A 22102-nucleotide genomic window follows, 5' to 3' on the forward strand; every position below is an offset into this window, starting at 1 on the left:
TCAAGTGTCCCTATGTTACAGGAACAAATGAAACAAACTCCTTGGAGTGAGCTGGTATTACTAAAGACAAATAGCTATGCTGTACTGTCCCAGTTTGTACAATGTTTAGGACACTGAATAAACAAATTCCAGAACAAAATCAATTCAGTAGGAGAAGGTTGCTGACAGAGCTGGAAGATGCTGTGTAAGCACTGCTGTCTGCCACGCGCTCCAGGAAACCCTGCTGCAGAGCTGTCAGTTGCTACTGTGATTATAGCAGAGGCAGATGATGTCACTGCTAGAGGGCAAATGAAAGAGCTTGATGTCATCAACGTTAGCATTATTTATGCCAAAGTATCACCTTTAAAAGTCTGTTCTTACAGAAGAAGCAACTCTTTAAGCACTCACTTTGGTTTGCAAATTATAGGCATGCTGAAAGCTCCATTGCTTTTCACTCAAATAGAATTACAAATGCATTGTTTCTTTAACATACTTTATTTCAGTGCTACAAACTGTTTGGAGACAAGATATTTTCTAATCAGAGTCAACAGATTCTGCTGTGCAATTTGTAAAAATCGAAAAAGGACAAAAAGCCATGAGCTTTTTGCAATCTTTTACTCCACCTGGTTTCAAACAAGGCAAAGGCTGTTTACTAAAAATGAGATTTGAGACCTAAACTGCGAATGTATCACATCCTTATTGTAACTTCATTAATTCTGAAGTTACATCTGAATCTATCCATCACATTCTGTGTAACTTGAATTCACTGGATTCTTTCTAAAAGTAGATAGGCATTTCCAGGTATGACTTGTTAATAAAGCAGGTGTTCCTACAATAAAATTCTGACAGCGTCTGCTGCGACTAGAATTACCTCAGCTCTTAAAATCCTTTGAAACAGCTTATGAGCTTATGCTTGAGTAGCATCAATGACAAAAGATGTCTCAGGCACTTTGCATTTTACTTTCTACCTGGATGTGCTTCATTTTCTAAGAGTCAATGCCAGAAAAACCTGCTCCGTTCTGCTCTGTGTACTGACTGGCTGTGTGATATCTTACGAACAGTTCTTGCTGCAGTTTATCAGTCAGTGATACATCTTCATTTGTCAAGGATCTGATTGCTTCTGGTAAAAAGAAAAACAACCATACCCAATCTGTCCTTAAGTGAGCGTCAGTAGCTCTGTGGCCATGCTAATAGAGCTCAGCATCTAGTAGTCACTGAGAATACATATTTAGGAGTCAGGATCTGTTTTGCAGATCCTGTGCTGAGCTGTGCCCTACTGTGAGTCCACTGCTAAGAAACCAGTTCAGGTTTGTTCTGTAGAGCTTCTCTAATACTTCTGATTACAACATAAACAATTAAGTTTTTGCAGTGAGGATCAAAGCAACTAGTTAAAATCTGAAGATTGTACATACAAAACATCTGATTTACAGATAGTGGTGTTTTTTTTTGTTTGTTTGTTTGTTTTTTGAGTATTTTACCCTGAGTTGTACAACAAAAAATCTTTACCATGTAGGAATCAAATCCATCACTTAAAATGGATGAAATGGAAATGTCAGGGATAGTAGCAAAAGCTTTTTACTGAGTGGGAAATATTTCTTCAAAAGGTGAATACCTCTGCAGGAAAAAATAGTGATGTTTGGAAAGCCCTGTATTCCCACAAGTATTTGTAATTTTGCTTGACTTATGCCATTTAATATCCATACATCTAATTACATCCCATTTGAAATACGTCTGTTGATGTAATACTGAGGAATTCTGTAGATTTGTAGTACTTGACTCAAGCTTCTGTGTTCCAAATCGCAGCACACAGATATGTGCTAAAGTCAGTCCAGAAATAGTGCAAATCATAGATGTGATTCTGTATGTGACTTAAGCAGTTCCATCTCTAGACTGCTGCACCTATGTGGAAGTCATCATCTTGAGCACACAATTGCTTAGTGTTTCTATCAGGCTGAACTTGCTGTTGGCACTTGTCTGTATAAATGTCTTGATTTTTCAAAAGGCTTCCTCATGGTAATGTAATGCACAGTATCCTCTGCAGGACTGCAGGATGAAAATCTTGATTCAGCCCTTGAAACATACGGCAATAAGCACTATTTCATACAACAACATCAGTGCATATAATCGTAGTTTATGATACTAGAGAGCAATTACGGTAACAGATTCCCTACCACTAGGAGCTCACAATCTAAACAAATACAATATATTTCACAGAAGAGATCAATATACGTAAAGCAGAATTGTCTTCTTTCTTCCAGTGCATATATTACTAACTTAAGGGATTTTGAGCAGGACAAGAAGTTATTGTAAATTAAAATAATGAGGAAAGCAATAGCTGGAGGAAGCATGGCTGAGAGAACTAAGATTATATCAGTGTCCTGAAGCAGGACAGGATACAGACCCATCAGAGGCGTAGGGCAAAGCGTCATCCATAAATGGGAGCTCAGCAAAGTAGGAAGAGAACACTGCCACAGCAAATAGATTTCAGTGTATTTTCTTATCTGTATTAGCAAATCTGTGGACACTGACAAAGATCCTGTTGCACTAAGCTTCTTGGTTGATGCTTGATTTTTGTGACAGCCCCCCCAGATTTCTACAAATTTCTGTGAAAGCTGTAGTAGCATAACTCCTTTAAAAACAGGCAGTGGGCTTTTATTAGCTGGAGGCCAAGCTGTAAACCCATGCATGGATTTGCATGAATAAATGTAATAAACAGTATGTTCAAGTGCTGGTATCAATATTTTTCATACAGTAATTGCAGCTTCTGCTCACTGAAAACATTTTCCTGTGCATCATCAAAACAGTTGTTTATAAGAAGTAAGAAAGATATTATAATTTGTGATTTTTGAAAAAAGACTCCTTGAGCAGGACAAGGGAGGAGCAGAGGGCAATTCCCACTCCCAAAAAAGCAAAAAAAAATTAAAAAAAATCATAAGCAATAGTACTCCTTCACCCTCATGGCTGGCTGGCTTAATGATGTTTAATAGTAGTGAAAAACCTGGAGGTAGGAACTGAAGTAATTCTTTCTTCCTACCAATTTATATTCTTAATAATAATTTCCTACAGTGTTTCTCACTGGAGATACTCAATCTTTTAGGAGTGAAACCTCAGCTCTTCCAGTTTGTGGAATATGCTTTGGAGATGTATTTGGCCAGAGCAAACTGATGGATACAAGCCAGAGCAATTTAAAGAATTGCCTGATGTCTAGCTGCTCACTTTTATCTCTTCACCTCTTTTTTAAATGTCTTGGTAATTGTTTCTGTGCCTGCAGCGTCCATAGTGATAAAGGAGATAGAGTAGAACAAGGTTGAATATGAACAACAAGCCAACAGCAACATCAAATCCAATATAGATATCTGTAAAGAAAAAAAAATAAAGGAGAAGAGTGTTAAGGAGAGACATGTGTATGTTATCGTACATACAGAGATAACGGTCTAATGAAAAGTATGTGCTATGGAAATGTTTTCATAGTTGAACTTTCATATTCGTATCAAGGTTCATAGTCTGTGTTACATTTAAGTTTGAAAACATACACCTTAATCCTGAAAGCACATGCAGTTTCCTGAGAATGGCCAGATCTTATTTCTAGGTTTTCACAGGGGAGGAGTGACAGACATCTTGTATGTAGTTAATGCATACCAAGAGTTTCATCAGGGATCAGCAAAACATTGAATATATTCAGGATGGAAGAAATATACTATGACTAATGGAACGTGGCAGTTGGTGCCTTGCCCTCCTGAAAACAACATTCAGGAAGGAAGAAAGGAATTTGGCAAAGGTTATCAGCTGTCAGCTGCTGGTAGTTCAAGAAAAACAGCTGCTCTGACTGCATAGATCAACTGCGCTGCATGTGTACAGTGAAGGCTAAGGTATTATAGTACATGTGCCAGAGATTCAGATGCATAAATCTTACTGTGCCTGTGCAAGCCATTTATGTTTTGCATCTATGTTTTTACGCATTTATGTTTTGCATTTATGTTCTGCATCGGAAGCTCTGATGAATCCAGCATACACAGGACTCCTTGCATAGCACCTATATGACTTCTATTTCTGTTGTACACTTGCAGTGATGGAAGCTCCCCATGAGAATGTGCTAATAATCATAATCATAATCATAATAATAGCACTGCATTCCTGCTGTCGAACAAGTCTATCCTTTACATCCTTACAGAAATTTAATTTAATCTGCTTTCTTCACCCATAGTAAAGCTGGTGCACATCTGTTAAAGGGAGATCAACCTATCACGTGAAAGATACAAATTTTTTGGCCATTGATACAATTTCTGCTTCCATGTCTTACTCAGAAAATTCAGTGCTGTTACATTACCTTTCATTCTGTCTTTATTCCCACATTCTTTTGACCAATTTTCGGTAATTATAGGAGAAACTAATTCAGCAAACTTCTCAAGAGGGCAAGAAGAGGTGCATCCTGGCAGAGTGAGTAAGTAAGGATCCACTGAAGAGTCATTCCGATAATGCATTTCAATGCTGTACCGCCTGATTAATGAAATTGAGAAGATTTTTAAAAACGTAAATAAAAGTTCTTAAATAAAAGATTTCCAACAGGCAGAATGTTGCAAACAGGTTCTAGCACCCTACTCTAGAACCCATTCTTGAAGAATGGAGGTTTTCTAAGAGACATATGAAAGACAGTTTGCCAAAGACAGTTACCACACAGATCACCAGTCACATCAGAAGGTCCTTTTGAAGCCTTTAGTCTCTTCTAAACCCTCTGGTTTACTTGGGATTTATGAGATACCTGGGAGATGTTGCTACCATTTGAACAGTTAAGTTTGATTTACCACTTGCCTCCAGTTAGTAAGGACTGTTTTCTTCTGGTGTCCCAAAGCACACAGATATATGCATATCCAACAAATTTGATTTTTTCTGTTTTAATATAACTTTTGTGCCTGTTTTGGCTACTCAGTGAAATACCGGTTTAAAGCAAATTTGTATCCCCTCAGAGTATTTGAGAGAAAATGATGTGCAGGAAAAGGGAACCAACTTCTAAATACTCCTTATTCTTACATAGGTAAGAGGATACTTGCCCGCTGTTATCTTGGTAGAGTTCAAAAAACTGGCAAGCAGCATATGGTGGCAGTTTTCCATTGAAAATATTGAGAGCAATCTGGATGGCCCCAATTGTGGTGTCATGCTATTAGGGAAAAAAACAAAACAAAACCATTACTGAAATTCAGTAAAATGAACTACCATTTATAGAGAATAATGAGGAAAGACTAGAGAGGGGGTAGAAATCCAGGTAAAATAAAACCAGTGTAAATTTGACTGTCAGAATGCATTCAGAGTATTCACTATCAGGCAAAACATTTACAGATTACTTCAGACAGCAGTGGCCATTTCCATAGAGGTACCGCAGTATGTATATGACATCTTCTGGAAATACTTTCTTAAGAAGAAATAATGAGGGAAAGCATGATCTGGTCTGAGAAATAAATCCTTTTTTTCCGGGCATTTTGCTATCGTTGCCCTTAGGAATGAATTTTGGTTCCAAGAACAGGTTAAGGCTGTACAGGGCAGTATACTCGAGGGCATTTCATATTAAAATCCAAGTCCTTTGAAGAATACTGTACAAAATATTTGCACGCAAAGATTGTTTCTCCCCACCTCCGTATACACTCAGAACTTTTTAAACTGCTGTTTCTTCTGTTCTGACTTACACAATAAAATCTCATTTTGGCTTCTATTTTTGACAATCAGTTAACCTCAATCATCCACCTGCAGTCTCTTCCTCTCCCCAGTACCTCTTCTCTGTATTGTAGTCCCTCTTCTCTGTATTATAGTCTAACTTCTGTATTTTAATTATTATGCAAGATCTTGAACTTCCTAGAGTAATCAGTTTCAAAAATAAGGGTATATATGGTCCCAAGGCTTTAAAGCAGCAATGAAAATTCTGGATGCATATTGTACTTCCTTCTCAAAAAGAATATAGTAGATCTAGAAAATACACAGAAAAGGCAGCCAGAAAAAGTTGTGGTGCTATGCAGCTCCTAAAAAAGGAAAGATTAAAGCAGTTAGGGAAAGGAAAAATGGAAGAAACGAGACAGAAAATAGTACGTTCATAAGTGAAGCAGAGAAAGTGAATAAAGAATGTCTGTTCTCTTTTAGCCACAATAGAAATGCTAGGAGGGAGTTAAATCAGTATAAAGTTTTGAAAAATAAATAAATATGGAAGTACATTTTTTTTTTCTTTTAACACACCAGTTTAGAAGTCATTGGCACAGGGTGTTGCAGATGCCAAAAGCTAAATGAATTTTAAAAGCAATTAGATAAATTGATGAAAAAATGTCTGTTGAGAGTTATTAAAAGCATAGACAAAGACTCTGACTCAGGAAGTTCATAAACCACAGTTTGTTGAGAGGTTGCATCAGGGAAAGCATCACCCCATGCTGGTATTATTCTCACATTCTTCCCTGCTGCTGCCCACTGACAGAGACAGGATAATGTATGAGCTGAGTGGACCTTGATCTGACCCAAACGGCCCTCTTTGTCCTCTAAAACAACATGAAGTGGAATTTTGAAAAAGAATGAAGAAAGAATATTCAATGAACTATCCTTTTCTAAGAAGAGGAAGAGTTTGGAAGGAAAGCTGGAGTTCTGCTGTGTATCCATGTCTCTGGATAAGGAGCACTTAAGGCAAGATGCAACTTACATAAACTGCACAAAAAATCACAGGATGAAAGGATATAATACACAAGTATCTTTACCACGTACAGTTTGATTGAAACAGGTGTGAGCCTTGTCCTGCTATATTCTGATACTGCCCTGGGTTTAGCTTATTAGCTGAATTGGGTTGTATAACTGAACTGTATATATTTACTCATTTAACTTACGTGGAGACTGATTATTTAATTTCACAGCTTTTTACTAGTGAAATCGTAGAAATTTTTATAAAAAGTGAGGATACTTACTGCAGAGTAGACCTCCATTTTTCTTTCTTTTGAAGAATTGGTAGCTTGCTTAATACTATTTAAAATAATATTCACAAGGACACCTTAAAAAGATGGAGGGGAAAAGAAGAGGAAAATGAAGATATAACATTTGCATACAACCAAAAAAAGTAAAGGGTTTTGAGTGTCAAACAGAACACATCTACTCAGATCTCATACTCATTTTTTAGCTCATCCCAAGTTCACAACTAGTGAGAAAACAGAGCAAAGGAAGGTTAAATGTATCATTCATCATCCAGGCCAACTGAAGTGATTGGATTTACAGAAATCAGCTAGAATGATCTTTAGATTTATGGCCAATGACACTTCCAGCTTTGTTCTGCTGAGATCTCCATTGTTTTTTATCTCTTCAGAATGCTGCAATAATGACAGCTGCACTAGCCACTTCCTCTCTAGATGCTGAAGAAATATTTTTAACTATTTACTTTCACAAGTCACTCAGTATCAATTCTTGATTTTATCAAAGACCTTTTGTACTTCTTGTCCAAACCAGAGACACACCAAAGCCAATAGAACAAGGGTAGCTGAAATTCCTTTCAGCACAAGTTATGCCATCCTAAGGGAAAAGCACAAAAAAGAACACAAAAAAGAAGTTCTGACCTCATGTTACGGTCAGCTGCCAGCTAGCGAACTTCACATCTGAGCATGTAATTTTTAATGGCTTGACCCAGTGATGTGTATGCCTAGATAATGAGGTTGCTAATCTTTAACTAGGTCTAGACTGTCGAGTAGGTGCATTGCAAAGCATAGCCCCAGACAGTCCAGACTTTGGATATTCAAGCTCACTTGTCCAGTCTTCCTGCTCATGGATACCTGTGAATCATACACTGAATGCCTGTGTCTTATGCTGCTGTATAGTCAGAATGTGTGTAGCTTGTGCACCCAAATCTGGAGCAAAGCAGAAGTGTTAGTTCTTGCAGTAGAAATATAACTTGAATCTCTCATCTTCCACTCTGATCAGACTATTTTGAAGCAACTTTACATCAGGTTCTGAGAGAGCTATCAGGGTGCTGCTAAGGTTCTGGCACAATATAAAAACAGTGCATCAAAGGAAAAAAAAAAAAGATCAAGAAACATCTAAAATAAATATTGGGGAAAAGGAACTTACACTTAATCTAAACAAATATCAGAGAAGATACCAATATCTTAAATTTTTTTGTTTCTTTTTCCTCAAAATTTTGATTTCCTAAAATCTATAGGATAACAAAGACATTGATGTTTATGTAAACCTTTTTTTTTAATGCCTAACCCATGCAAATCCCCATATTCAGCATATGTTATCACATTTAACGTGGCATCCAATGTCCACAGTTACAAACCAATGTTGTGATTAATAATTTTTCATAAATAAGGTGACAGGATGTTCTATGTTGTTACAGGCGTTCTCATTCTTTCTGGGAGTGAAGCATTTTTTATTTACCTCCTTGTAGTCGTGATTTCTCTTCAGTTTTATGAACTCCAAATAGTGATAATAAGGCCAATTCTGCCAGTTTTTCCATCTTGCCCACTGTATCTTTGGTGGCCCATACAGGTAGAGAGTAATTGTGAATACTCTAGTGAGAAAGGAAAGCAATGTTTTTTTATTACATTCCCATCTTTCTATTGCCCAGCCTCACACTACTACATTTGGACTCTCTGAGGCTGTCCTGCATATCTTTGTCCATTATGGTTTTCTCATCAGCGTTCCATGAAATACCCTCTGTGGAAATAGGGATCAACCTGAAGTGGATGAACAGGAAGTGGGCAATCATCTGTGCTGAGGTAATCTCTTATGAGGCACCATGTATTATTACTGTAACAGTGCCACTTTTCTATTCTGTTAGTGTGACAAATTGCAGGCACATGTCTTACCCTCTTCCTGTCCCCTAATAGTGGCCCTTCAGGGTATAATCTAGCTCCAGATTGTCCCGCCTTTTCCATACAGTGGTTCTAACACATCACTGGTCGCTTACAGACAAGTGTCACTGTACTGTCACTTAACAGTGATTGTGTTTTAAAATACAGAACTGTCCCATGCTGGGGACCAGTCTGACTCTGTTCACTGCAGCGATCAGTTTTCTATCTTACAGAACAAATTTTTACCTTTTATTTTCAATATGCATGCATTTTGATATTTGCCATTTAATAGGTTAAAAAAATAATCATTTTCTTGTTAAAAATCAATATGACCCAGCCAGCATGCTCAAAGAAAATATACAGCAACATATTTGAAAGGGAAAAAAAAAAAAAAAAAAAAGAAAAGGAATAAAGGGAGTAGATTCTGGTATCAGTTCCTTATGGTAAAACATCAAAAGAAGACAAGAGTTTTGAAAGCTGTAAGCTATGTTCTTGGAGTATCTATCACCATTGCACTAAATGAGGATTTAGATTCAAAGTTAAAAAAATAAGCAAATTCAGGATAGAGGGTAATTCTTTTCTAAGGAACCACATTTATATTGTTTAACTGAAACATATATTGGAGTTATTTTCTTCCTATAACACTTATTGCATTGTTATTACCTCACAGTACAGTGTATCATATGTATTCCAGAGCTGGAAATTGTCCAGTATTTTAAGATTATTTAGTTCAAGTCCTGTGTTAACTGCCATTGTTTGTAAAAAATCCTGGGGGGAAAAAAAACACCACGAATACTCAGTACATACAGAACATGCATGCATACAGATTCACTAGCTTCCAACCTGACAACATGCAAATGTTTAATGTAATGTTACACACATGAAATCCCTATAAAGGAATATTCTGGTTGAAGTTTTCATTTTTTAACAATTTCAAGATGCTGATTTCTATTTCAGACACCGATTTTTGCTCAGCTTTACTATGGATGTCTGGTATTCTTGCTGCTGCCTTCTTCTCTTCTCCTGATGGCTCCAGGAGGCTACTTGCATCTCATCCACCCTTCAGAAGTAAAGAAGAAGGTGGCACTCAAGACAAAGGAAGATGAGAAATAAAGGGTGAGGGGAAAATGGAAAATTAAAAAAACAACAACAAAACAAAAAACAGAGGCAAATACTCGGGATGAGGTAAAAAGAAGCTGAGGAGGAAACTAGACTTTCCTTCACCTATTGAAAGGAGGCTGAGGGTCTAAGTAATAGGTCCACAGCAGTTCCCAAGAGGATTCTTACTGTTTGTGATACCACAGAAGAACAAAGGGAGTGGATAATATTCCTTATTTCTACATTGCCTGTTTCATGCTGGTAGTTGAGAGAGGACTGCAATTTAGTTTTAATTCACCTCTCTGGCAGGTGAATGAGTCTGCCTAAAGTGGCTGAGCTAGCGGAAATTTAGATGTAAGCAAATAAAAATAGAAAATGTTGGGTTTAGCCCAACAAGCATAAGCAGGAAGCCTGAAGTGACTTAGAGAGAATGTCAGGGTAAGGGAAACAGAAGACTCCTGCTTCATTTGTGCAGTAGTGCCATTACGAAGTGCACCAGCACAGCAGTGACACCAGTGACCACAATCCAGAGCATTTTCTGGATTTTCCACACAGCTGCATGAGACAGATATGCTATCTGTACATCCACATTCTTCTGCAGCACTGCAATGGGAAATTCAGGAGCACTGACTATGAAGTTTTGTGTTTGGTTAAAAACGTAAGTCATTGTAGGTCTTGTGATGGACCTAAAATGCAACTCTGAAATAAATTTAGAGTGTTTGCCTGATTGGGCTTGCTTTAGTGCTCTGCTATCATAGAATGATTTGGTCTGAAAAGGACCTTAAAGACCTCCTAGTTCCACTCCCCATGGGCAGACACCTCTCACTAGACCAGGTTGCCCAAAGCCCCGTCCAACTCGGTCTTGAACTCTTCCAGGGATGGTGTAACTACAGCTTCTCTGGGCAGCCTGTTCCAGTGCCTCATCATCCTCATAGCAAAGATTGTCTTCCTAATGTCTAATCTAAATTTTCTGTTTTAAAGTCCTTTTCCATTTCCTCTTCATTTAGTCTCACCATGTACGGTTGTATTCTACTTTGAAATTCACTAGATGTTTGGGTTTCATTCTGAAGTTCATCAAAATGCGGACAGCCACGCAGAGGAAAATGCAGCTTCTGAAACAAGAGAAGCAAAACTTAAAATAGTTTTAGAACTAACGAACGCATCTCTAGTTTATCTGTTGCTGAGATTTCTGATGTAATATTTGTGATATAAGTTCATGGCCCTGCTACAGAGACTCAGTAACAGTTTGTTTGTGTGCCTTGTTCATGAATTCTTTAACAAAGGAAATGGACTTGTGACCATGATTGCTGGATTTCCATCAATTTAACCAATTTTGACAGGAAGCAGTTACACATGTCAGGGGATTGTTTTCTGAAATGGATCAGAGTTCCATAATCAGGAATTTTAAAAAGCTAGCCTTTCCCTCTTAATTTCTGAATCCCTGGAGATGCTGCTTGACCCCACCTACTGAATTACCTCTTAGTATACACATGCTGCTTTCAGCTTTTTGGAGAAAAGTACTGCATTATGGTAAGCATTTTAAGTAACTACTTAATGGACAGAACTTGAAATATGAGTGACAAATAAATTTTGCTCCTGAAATATCAAAAAAACACGAGTCTAATAGCTCTGTTCTTGTTTGGGGGCATGGTTTCATATTTAATAAACCCTAGTCTATGAATTATGAGGTCACCTAATAGTACATATTTGATCTGAACCACATATAAATACATATATATGTACTGAACTGTGTGCTGGCAAATATATGCTTTACACCAGTTGCAGAAGCATCTAATCCAGATGATACCTAACGAGGTCTGTCAGCAAAAAATTACAGTGAGAAAAAATAAATTCACCAATTTATGCCACATCAGAAGCATTTTTGACCCAGCAGTAATATTATCCTGCAACAATACAAACTGTGTAATGGAACTTATTTAACATACAGTGGAAAAATTCTCTGTACAGGGGCTCTTAGTAAAAACCACTAAATTTGAATATCTATTGCCTGTGTAGGACTGAAAGAGGAAGAAGATCTGCTCTGCCAGTCGATGAACAACAGCAGACTGTAAACAGAGGGCTTCTCTTTTTGTTTTATAAATATGAGGCGTTGCAACAGCCACCAACTGACAGTAGTACATTTTCAGTTGGACACACTTCCATGGGGGCATTTTCTCTGCAACAGCAGCACACTTGAGGTTGAAGGCTCAAAGCTGCAAAATGAAGCTGGAGAATGTTGTTTAATTACACAATAACAAATCTTTCCATTTCTGTATGGCTTAATTATGCTCCTCTAGGTCTTATTAATTAAGCCACTCCTTTTGGCCTCATCAAACAGTGTTCAGTGCTGCTGCCTGTCAGGTCTTGGGAGATCTCAGTGGCTGAAAAATGAACTGTGATTAGGCTGTTGCTTTTTTTCTTCAGGATTGTACTTGGCCTCAATTTCCCATGTTGTGTTGCTTGGGGCTTGAAAACACTGTCAAATGTCTGTCTGGCTTGGCAAGGCAATGGTGTTTTTTTTTCAGGTGGTTTGCATAGTTAGCAAGAATTTTGAATTGATTCAGTGAGGTTTCATCACACACTGTGAAACATCAATGCCCATTTCTGAAGCAGCTTCAGAAGTGAGGGGGTACCACGCCATCCTACAGATGAGCTTGCATCTCCAAACAGGTCATGGCACTGCACTGTGGTACCCCTAGACACCCGTAAGGACTGTGAGATTTTATATACATAAGGCTCTGGCCATTCTGATGCTTTTACGTGTCCTGTGGTGTGAGAACTGCCCCTAGTATTCCTCATTTAAATAAGAGTGACAATATTCTTTTTTGTTTAGGAACATAGGCAAATTTCAAGCTGAACTGCATTGTGCCCAATCAATTTTGTGGAAACCCCTTCTCCTTGTAGCTGCTTTTGAGCACAACAACTTTTTTTTCCTTATCACAGGTGCCAGTGATACTAAAATCTAAACCTGAGTCAGCAGGAAGACCTGTTTACAGCAAAACTTCGACAAGACCAATCATTCAGATGGGACTGCTCTTATTACAAACTGTAAGGGAAATGTTAGTTTCAAACTATTAAGTGTTTGTACAGCATAAAAGGACCCCTGTCTGTAATTAGAGTGCTACTAGAACAGGAAAGTAATAATTGAGAGGTCATTACAGTGGCTGGTGTAAATCCCATTCCTTAATATACTAAGAATCAACTTGCTAAGGAAGGGAATGTCATCTAGCTGAATGATATTTAGAAAAGTACTTCCTCTCTATGCCGTTTTTGGACAGCTTCCTTGTAATACTGTCCAAAAATTTCCTTTTCAGGAGAAATGTTGGAGCTTGAAGAAAATGTGTGTGGTTGACACATCAAGTATTCTGCAATGTGTCAAGAGTGAGGATTTTATTTTCATGCAGCTATTACACTTAAGTTATGATACGTGTGTCAGCCAGTAGCTATGGTTCATGTTTTCTATCAGATTGAACTCAAAGAGAATATAAAATGTTTGCTATAGTCTTCTTTAAAAAAATAAAATAAAATAAAATAAAACAAAAAAAAAAACCCTTGGAGAAATCCTAAGGCATTATAGGAAGCATCCAGACAATACTCACCCGATCTGTTGATTTTGTTACAACATGAACAGGAATTGGCTGCCAGAGGAGCTCAGGGTTCCAAATTTGACTGCTTGTTGGTGGATAGAGGCCAGAAAGGTATGACTGGGCACTCATAATGGTACGGTCAAAATCTGTGCTTTGGATATAGAACTGAGAATGAAATGGCAAAGAGTTAGTAAATAAATGGCAACAATAAAAACAAACAAACAACAACAAAAGAAAAAAAAAGAGGAAACAACTCAACAATCCTGGCTTCATGTTTTCACTTCTGCTTTTGCATAGAATCAGAGCAGTGAAACCATAACACAACTTTCTAAGGCTCTACTACATTTGCATAAACGAAATTGCCAGTGCATCTTTAACTTTGGAATCTAACCTTCCATCTGAACTAAAAAGAACAAGAACATATGTTTTAGAAGTATGAAGCTTTCCATTTTCTGATGTTTAGGGTTACACTGATGCATCTGCTGTACCTCAAGGATGAAGGTACTTTTAATCATAGTGGGTAATAAAACTTCTCTTGGAGGCATGGCAAAGGCATAGTCTTTTATACTTTCTCATCACTGCATCTCTCAGACACTGACCAAAACAGTAGTGCTGTTTCCCCTCAATGAGTCTGTGCTATGTGACAAGCACATTCTAACAACTGGGAGACTTCTTGTTCACAGGATGACGCACGTGAACATGGCTCATCGCATTACTAGATATATACTCATCTTTAAACAGAGTAGAAAAATATTAGGTCACTATGGATAAATATCCAATTTATTAGATGGAGTGGAGCTGTTCAAACCTGGAAAACTGGTCAGTGGAAGACCCAAACTGAATGTAGAAGCCTAAAGTTAAAGTCTTGACTCCATGTTTTTACCTTGACATAAAGTCTGACTTTCAAGGTTCTTCTGTTACCTGGATTTTGCATTAATGAAAGAAATATGATGATGTCCTTTTTGTACAGAGTCCAACATTCTGCTATGTCAGATAACTGTCCTACAGACAAGTTCTGCTTTATACCTCTTTCCGGTTGTATGTGCTGTTCAAAAAGTTTGAATATCTTTTCCTCGTGTACTGTCCAAGTTCAAAGAGCTGCTGCATTCCAGTCTGTGAGGCAAGCATACAGATGGCAATTAGATTAATATAACATTATGGAGAATGTTAAATACGTTTCTTTTCTATTTCCTTTTTTATCTTCAGCAATTTCTTTCTACATTACTGTTAACGACTTGTACAACATACTGCATTTTGTGGGTGATAAAGAATTTTTAACTGAAATACTTATAAATATTTATGAAAAAAAAAACAATCTGAGATTTTAAGACTCCAGCATTATTGCAGAACAGGCAATGAACCTGATTCTGTACAAAGTACTGTTTCCACAGTGCTGCAGCTCTGTAAATGCTCCTGGAGATATTAATAATCAACACTGAAGAATATGTCTGTTAGTGACATCTGAAAAAGGAAGATCGATAAACTTGTATTCATTATTGTCATTGCTATGATATTTGATCAACCTGATTAATTTGTGGTTTATATTACGTGTCTTAAATAACTGTTTTCCCTTTGGTTTGGTACAATTGCAGTTGTCCTACACTGCACACTCTCTTTTCTATTATTCATTTCAAATGCTCTGAGCATAACTTTAACTTTTAGCTGTCAGAGAAGTACATTCTTATTACGGTTGATAAAAAGATAATAGAATAGAAAAAGAGCTCCCCCTAAAATCTATGCCAAAGCAGCAACTTTTTGTTAAATTTTTTATTATATTATAAGCTCCTTGCAGGGAGATCATAACGTGTTCTCTGACTGCCTGAATTTTATCAATCTTTCAAGCCTCCCTTCAAATAATAAATACTGAATTGTCTCTGATTCATGCTTCTGCATCATGATGACGTATTGCTACAGAATGCATTGGCCTCTCTTTGCTCCAGATTTGCATATATCAAATACAGCTAAAGAGCTAAGGCTTGATGTTAAGTAGGTTCAGCATATCCTACTGAAGCTCTGGGCTGAAGGCAGTCTCATTAAAACACACACTGTCCCCAGACGCAGCTTTCTCCCACAAGACTTGCCTTTCTTTGTGGGTAGGTGCATGCTAGTAAAATTACAAAATACGGATTCATCACTTGACCTGGTGTGCATGTATAATTAATTAATCCTAATATAGATCCCAGTGTTTAGTGGTCATTAGAACTTCAGTGATGACTGATCATGGATAATCTTTAAGCTTGTCATTTGTTTGAAGGCAGACAAACTCTCAGGAAGCGGTTGTTTGTAAGAAGGTATTTATGTAGCTATGATGAATAAGACTTCAGTTTAACAGAAGCTGAATGAATAATATTCCACAAACATTTATGAATTATTGAGGATTGCTAATAGCAACTATCAGTATTTGTGATTTGCTGATGTTTGCAGAGTACACATCAAAATCTGGCCACTTTCTATTTTTGTAGCATATATAAGTGCTACTAGTGAAATTAACATACCTTGGTAAGTTGTCCAAATCCTTGGGGCCATTCACTTTCTTTGTGTAAATCAGTTGGAAAGTTTACAACAGGTGATCGGTCACCATGCCGGAAAACCTAATAAAATTCATGTTAACAAAGCAAATAAATTATTGCTAGCATTCCATTCTTCCCTGGCTAGAGGAACAATCACACAATTTTACTTCCAGTGCCATTTTTCAATTATGAATATTAGAAAGTAAGCAGCAACCTAGTCAAATAGGATTAGAGTACATTCTTTACACAGAAAAATAGATACTCTATATAGGAGTTCAGGGGGCATAATCCTGATTATTCTTTCATTTAGAACTCAGAAATCTAATGAGCCAAAATGCCAATGCCCAGATTACATTCATAGCTAGGCATCTATACAAGAAGCTTGGTTAAATTTTGGACACTTGACCATTCCAAATTTAAGAACAGTTCCTGGTGTGCTTATATGAGGATTTAACTACTTTGGCACCGCACTTGAAATTTTATAGACTCCTTTTTTTGTAGTGGTACCTTCAAGGCACACTCTTATGTTTAATTTCGTGCTCATACCATAACGTAAAGAAGTAAAAGTTTATCAATTACACTTTTAGCTTACTTAATATTTATTGCTATTTTTACACGTATTTACTAGAATATTTAAGAAAGCATCTTTAAATTTTCCTGTTAACTTCAGTGACAGCAAAGAGTTTAGTTGGCTGGACATTCCAGCATGGTGAATGTTGGTTTGATATTTGCAGTCACATGATTTGTACATCAAGAAACTTTAAGTGAGCCTTTTAGTATCTTTCTTCCACCATACAAGGAAAGTTCCAACTCCCGATTAAATAGCTCTGAAAATGTCTGTCTTATTCTCCCTAAATATGCCATGTACAGACTTAAAAAATGAACTCCACAAAAATTTCCTCTGGAAAGAAACACTGGAATACAAATTCATAGGGTTCCAGACAATCTCCCAGGGATGCTGGTCCAAACTTGAAACAGTTACCTTTACTTGTATCAATGTTCAAATAACCAAATTAATTCCTGATTTTGAAGAAGAAAAAAAAAAGTCAATGTGAAAGTGTGGTATATTTGTTCATAAAGTGTCATTTATTTCATAATAACACACTGATATAGTGATATATCACTTGATTATAATTAGTACTCCCCATTGCCTTACTAAGCCACATCATTCTTCCCATACATCAGTGACATGAGCTTGTTTGCCACTCCCACATTTGCTAGTTGAACTTCACTGAAAATGTGGTCAACCTGAAATAAATACTGCTCATTAAATTAAGAAGTCATTTTTTTACTAGCATCAATAAAATATTTGATTAATAATGAATTGCTGAGTTAAAAAAAAAAAAGATAATTCTGAGTTCAAGTATAGCAAAATAGTTCATAAAATATTATTAAATATTTTATTTTTATCTCTGTATGCAATTTTTAATTCTGTACATGCTTTTTTTTTTTTTTTACTAGTCTGGAATCTCTGTTCATTTTCTGTAATCATTTCTCACTGAATTTGTAGAAAACAGCAGAACAGGCAAAGAGGTACAATGTCTGGTGCTCGATTCAGTTGGAGACATGAGAAATGAGTGAGGGGACTTTTGTGTTAGCGCTTATTTCCATAGTGTTTTGACATGCTGACATACTACATTGCCATGTAGCATTAATTAGCTTTTCTGAACAACCTGATGTCTCTGTAAAGAATGAAGGTTAAATTCCCAATTAAAATGTAGCTGTGTACTTTCTTGTTAAATTACCCAACTCCACAGAAAATCATTTTAATGAGTAATTGACAGTTATTCAAACTGACATGATTAGATTGCTATTTTTAGGCAATATATAGTAACAAATCAAAACCTGGCCCAGAAGTGAGCCTTTTTCATTAGTCTAAAAATGTGTTAGATTTGAAATACTAGTTTGTGACGCTTTACACTTAATATGCAACACAACCTGCTGTGTATATTTCAGTGTCACAACAGTCAACCCCGAAAAACATTCAATAAGCCAGAACAAGGTAGCATTTTACCTGATCAGAGGTGAGAAGGCAAAAACAAGGATCCAAATATATGATATAAGGAGAAAGACCTGTGTGTCCTGGTGGGCAACAGGTTGGCCATGAGCCAGTAGCGTGCCAGCACCTGCTTCAGCAGGGGGTTGGACTCCATGATCTCTTAAGGTCCCTTCCAACCCCCACGACTGTGATTATGTGATTTTGTGAGTATAAGAGTATATGTGGGAGCTGGCAATCTAAAGGAAAATATTTTCTTTTTCTCTTTTTAACATTAAGAAATGGAAAGAGTGGGAATTGTTCTCTTCACAAAGCAGCACAGTTTCTTTAAGTTTACTCAAAAGAGAAAAAAGTTCATTTCCTTATTTGAATTTTTGCACCAGCATTGTATGGTGACACGTAAATATGATATTAACACTAATGTGGAAGTAAAAAGAAAGAAACAGAAACTACTGCTAAGACTAGAATCCTGCTTTTAGGAACTGAAAGACTAAACTTATCAGATAGCTGATTTTTGTTTGTGTTCAAACTTTTTTTTTCCTTGCTGCTTCTGAAAATGACCCTGTTTCTGTTATGATTGAAAATGAAATAATGACCTCATCAGCTACTCAACACAGAAGGCCAACTCATTCAGTAATGTTCAGCTATGTGTCAGGACACTTTTTTTTTTTTAACTTGGGCATTTTGTCTTCTTTGTTAGACTACTTGATGCTGTTAAGAAAAACATATCCCTACAAAGCCTGCTCTGATCAGCAATATGTATTTTTCAACACTCTGCATTTGGAACTGATCATTCCAGTAACATTAAAAATATTGGTGCGCTGCAGGATTTGTTACTCTTGGGTTACAGATTGTCTTCCTGACCTGTCAGAGGACTTGCAACAGGGCAGGATTAGAGAAAAGGAAGAAGGAGGCATCATATAAGGAGAAAAGACAAACAAGAAGGAGAAGAACACAAGGAAAATCCACATGAAAAGCGGAAAGCACACCTCCTGTGTGTGTTCACTTCAGCATCTCAATATGTCACTTTACATGACATCAGTTCTCAAAAGCATAAGATGCAGAATTTCCTCTCCTTCAGCACCATTGCAGCTTGAAGCTGATTCGATGTTTGGGCTCTCCCATTCTTTATTACAGCATACTGAGGGTGAACACATCAGGTCAAAATGGCCACATGACTCAGACTTTGGCCAGCACTTGCTCCTATTGTTGTCAGATGAAAGATCGTGTTGAAGAAAAACAAGGGTAGATGAGGGGAAAGCTGAGAATATGGCATGTATATGTGTATAAAACATCTTCATTCAATAACGTCATTAATTGCAGTGCACAATGTGGCACAATAGTGAACCTCACATGGACATTTTTATTGACAGACTCAACTTCAAACAAGATTTCTTATATTGCAGCTAGCAATAAGAAGGAAAAGAACAGGAGATCTGTGGAACCAGTCATGCTGCCAGTCCATCATAGACGCAGAAATACTGAGCATGTTCAGTCAAGATTTCAAATGGCTTGTGTTGATTAGATAGATAACATCCTTAGTCAGCACATCCTGTTCTGAGGAAAGGCATGATGAAATCACACTACTTCCAAAACCACACCTCTTTGTGTAAATGATAGCTGAAATGAGTGCCTGGCTGGAAGCAGAAGTTACAGATCAGAACTTCTTCACAGAGAGACAACAGATCAGTATTGCATTTCTACCTGGATGCCTGATGGTCCTAGATAGTTGCTATTTCCTTCTCTTACATCCAAGTTGGTGCCTAAGAATTATGGTAAGGGTTAATATCTACAAGTGAGGAGGAAACCTGAAACAGCATTTTGACAAATTGGCTGGTGTTACAGCTTTTCACCACAAAGTACTTGTGGCTAATAATTAAAACACATAAAATCAGCACAAAGGTGGAAGATGCGAGAAGAGAGCAATTCAGCACAAATCTGGAAGTGAGCAAAAGGGAATTTGTTTGGTTCCACCCTCCCTAGCAGATGCGTTTTATATTGTGCAATTCTGCTAAGAAAGTTCTTAAAAGTCATTAATGACACTTTTTCACAGTGCAATAATACTCTCAGGTGACTACATAGCAACTTACAGACAATACAGCTGGAAAACGGCCACTGAATTAACTCAGAAAGGTGTAGACTTACATTGACTGTAGCCTGTCATTTTATCCCATTATGTCAATGAAATGTTCTGGGGCCAATTTCTATTAGTTTCCCTTTCTGTTTCTGCTAGTAATTCTGATCACATGTGAATTCAATCTGTGAATTTAGAAGACAAAATTCTTTTTTGAGCAATCAGAATTGAGCAATCAGAAACCATGCCTTGAGAAAGGAGGTATATACTGATAATAAGACCGAATCTATTGTAACTTTTCAGCTAGATTGGTCGATCTAAGAAAAAGTGTCAAAGATAAAATAAAGACATTTAAATGTATATTTAAAATTAAATATACAAATTTTAACATTAATTCTGATAATTCATAAATAGAGTACATATCAAATACAGTGCTATCTTTTTTTTTCTTTCTTTTTTGGGTAGGTGGAGAAGATAGCTGCCCAAGTATGATAAAGAAGCTGATTTAGGATAGGAAGGATCTTATCTCCATAATGGTAAGCCTTTCCTGTAACTATTTTTTTCCAGTAGCATTGCTTGTTAGCACACAGTAACTGCAATTCAGTAAATGCCTCATTCTCTTCAGAGAGTTAATTCTCCAAAGCATGCTGACAGCCTGAATTGACCCCTGCATCTAGCTAGTTACCCCTTTCACCACTGAAACATTTAAGGATATTACTATATACAGAACGTTATGGAATTAGTTAGAGTCGAGTCCCTGCCTTCTTTAGGGTCTGATAGAGCAATAGGGCTCAGCAGGAATAGAAACTGGTTTTTCTGGTGCACTCTGGCCTCTCTCCAAGTGGCACATCTACATAAGCTAGCCAATACAGAAGGGTGGAAGAACATCTTAAAAGTAAAATTCCTATTTATATATGTAAATTCAAATCCTCAAAACTTTATGTTGAAAATATCACTTTAAACTAACTATTCTATATCAGTATACCCTTCTCATTACAAAAGAAAGCCCCAATTGGAATGAAAAGGGTTGTGATGGAGCCTTCACCATCCAAAATACTTTATTGAATTAATCTCTCATTTACTTTAGCTATGGAGGAAACTGATGCTAAAGTACTGTCCAGTTACTTTAAAAAGAGCAGTGAACCAGGACAATACAATTACAGTCTGGTTTCAAAATAACTACAGTAAATGCAACACCCATCTCAGATGTCTACAGAAAATGCCCTTTTCTTAGTACACTATCCTGATTCAGTTCCTGATTCAGTTGTTCTGAGCAACTGCTTCCATTTTTATTGTGACTTCTATTTTGCAATTTCAGAGTACCTTATACCATCAAAAGCTTCAGCTTCCAAGCACAAAGAAGGTAGGCCACGATCACAAGGTCTGACTATGGAACAGATAAACTAGACTTAAGATCTCTGTGCCCCTGTGCACGATGCCTCTACCACAAAGCGACGTGGTTTGTTTACACTGAAAAATAACTAGGAATTAAGAGATGAAAATTCTTGTAGCTACAGGCATTCTTATCTTAAGAAGCCTTTAAATTTAGTAAGAAAAAAAAAGGTTGTATTTTTAAGTCTAAAGAGAGGCTAAAGAACTGCACACCTTGTTTGACTTGACAGACATACCAAATTCCCTGCATATCCCACAATTAAATAGAAAACAAATCTACTCACTGCAACCACGAACTTCAGTTCTCTTTCTGCAGTTGCTAGCTGAAACAGAATGAAGATAGCATGAAAAGCAAAACATAGAATCCGAGATGGGCTGGGCAGCCACATCATTCCCATCCTGGCAGCAGACGAAAAAGTACTTGGAGCTCCTACAGCTGCTTGGGCTTAACAGCCAGGAAGGGAGGCTGGACTTCAAAAGGGGTGGAACTGTGGCTGGCAAATTTCAAATCCAGGAGGAATGTTGTGCGACTACACAACAAACCCCATCACTCTTTGTTTTCAAATTACTTTACATTCCATTGAATCAAGTCATAATTCATTTCCTTTTTGTCTGTGACGTTTTTCTCTTTCGGAGTTTAAGGATGAGGCTGAAATATGAAG

At 37.1% G+C, this 22102-nt stretch overlaps 1 protein-coding gene across 1 annotated transcript; it reads right to left on the reverse strand.

Annotated features, from left to right (window-relative positions):
• Window positions 1-3216: 3216 nt before the first annotated feature.
• On the reverse strand, window positions 3217-21838 carry ACP3 (acid phosphatase 3). The gene is made up of 11 exons (XM_042817186.1): window positions 21725-21838; window positions 15964-16059; window positions 14495-14581; window positions 13481-13633; window positions 10895-10993; window positions 9447-9551; window positions 8368-8500; window positions 6909-6991; window positions 5028-5134; window positions 4307-4476; window positions 3217-3335 (listed from the first exon to the last, which is right to left on the reverse strand). The coding sequence occupies exons 1-11, from the start codon at window positions 21836-21838 to the stop codon at window positions 3217-3219; spliced, it is 1266 nt and encodes a 421-aa protein (XP_042673120.1).
• Between the last annotated feature and the right edge of the window lie 264 nt (window positions 21839-22102).

This window comes from Centrocercus urophasianus, unplaced genomic scaffold (genome assembly GCF_019232065.1).
Source record: "Centrocercus urophasianus isolate 14NV4802_14NV808 unplaced genomic scaffold, USGS_Curo_1.0 seq_16, whole genome shotgun sequence".
In the NCBI taxonomy this organism is placed as follows: Eukaryota; Metazoa; Chordata; class Aves; order Galliformes; family Phasianidae; genus Centrocercus; species Centrocercus urophasianus.

Bases quoted from the DNA above. Each gene is read 5' to 3' on its own strand.
- ACP3 (XM_042817186.1), bottom strand. From the start codon at position 21,838: ATGGGAATGATGTGGCTGCCCAGCCCATCTCGGATTCTATGTTTTGCT. The intron at 6,992-8,367 runs GTAAATAAAAAA...CATCTTTTTAAG, and splicing joins GAAATCACGACTACAAGGAG to GTGTCCTTGTGAATATTATT. The intron at 3,336-4,306 runs GTAATGTAACAG...TTTTCTTTACAG, and splicing joins GAATAAAGACAGAATGAAAG to ATATCTATATTGGATTTGAT.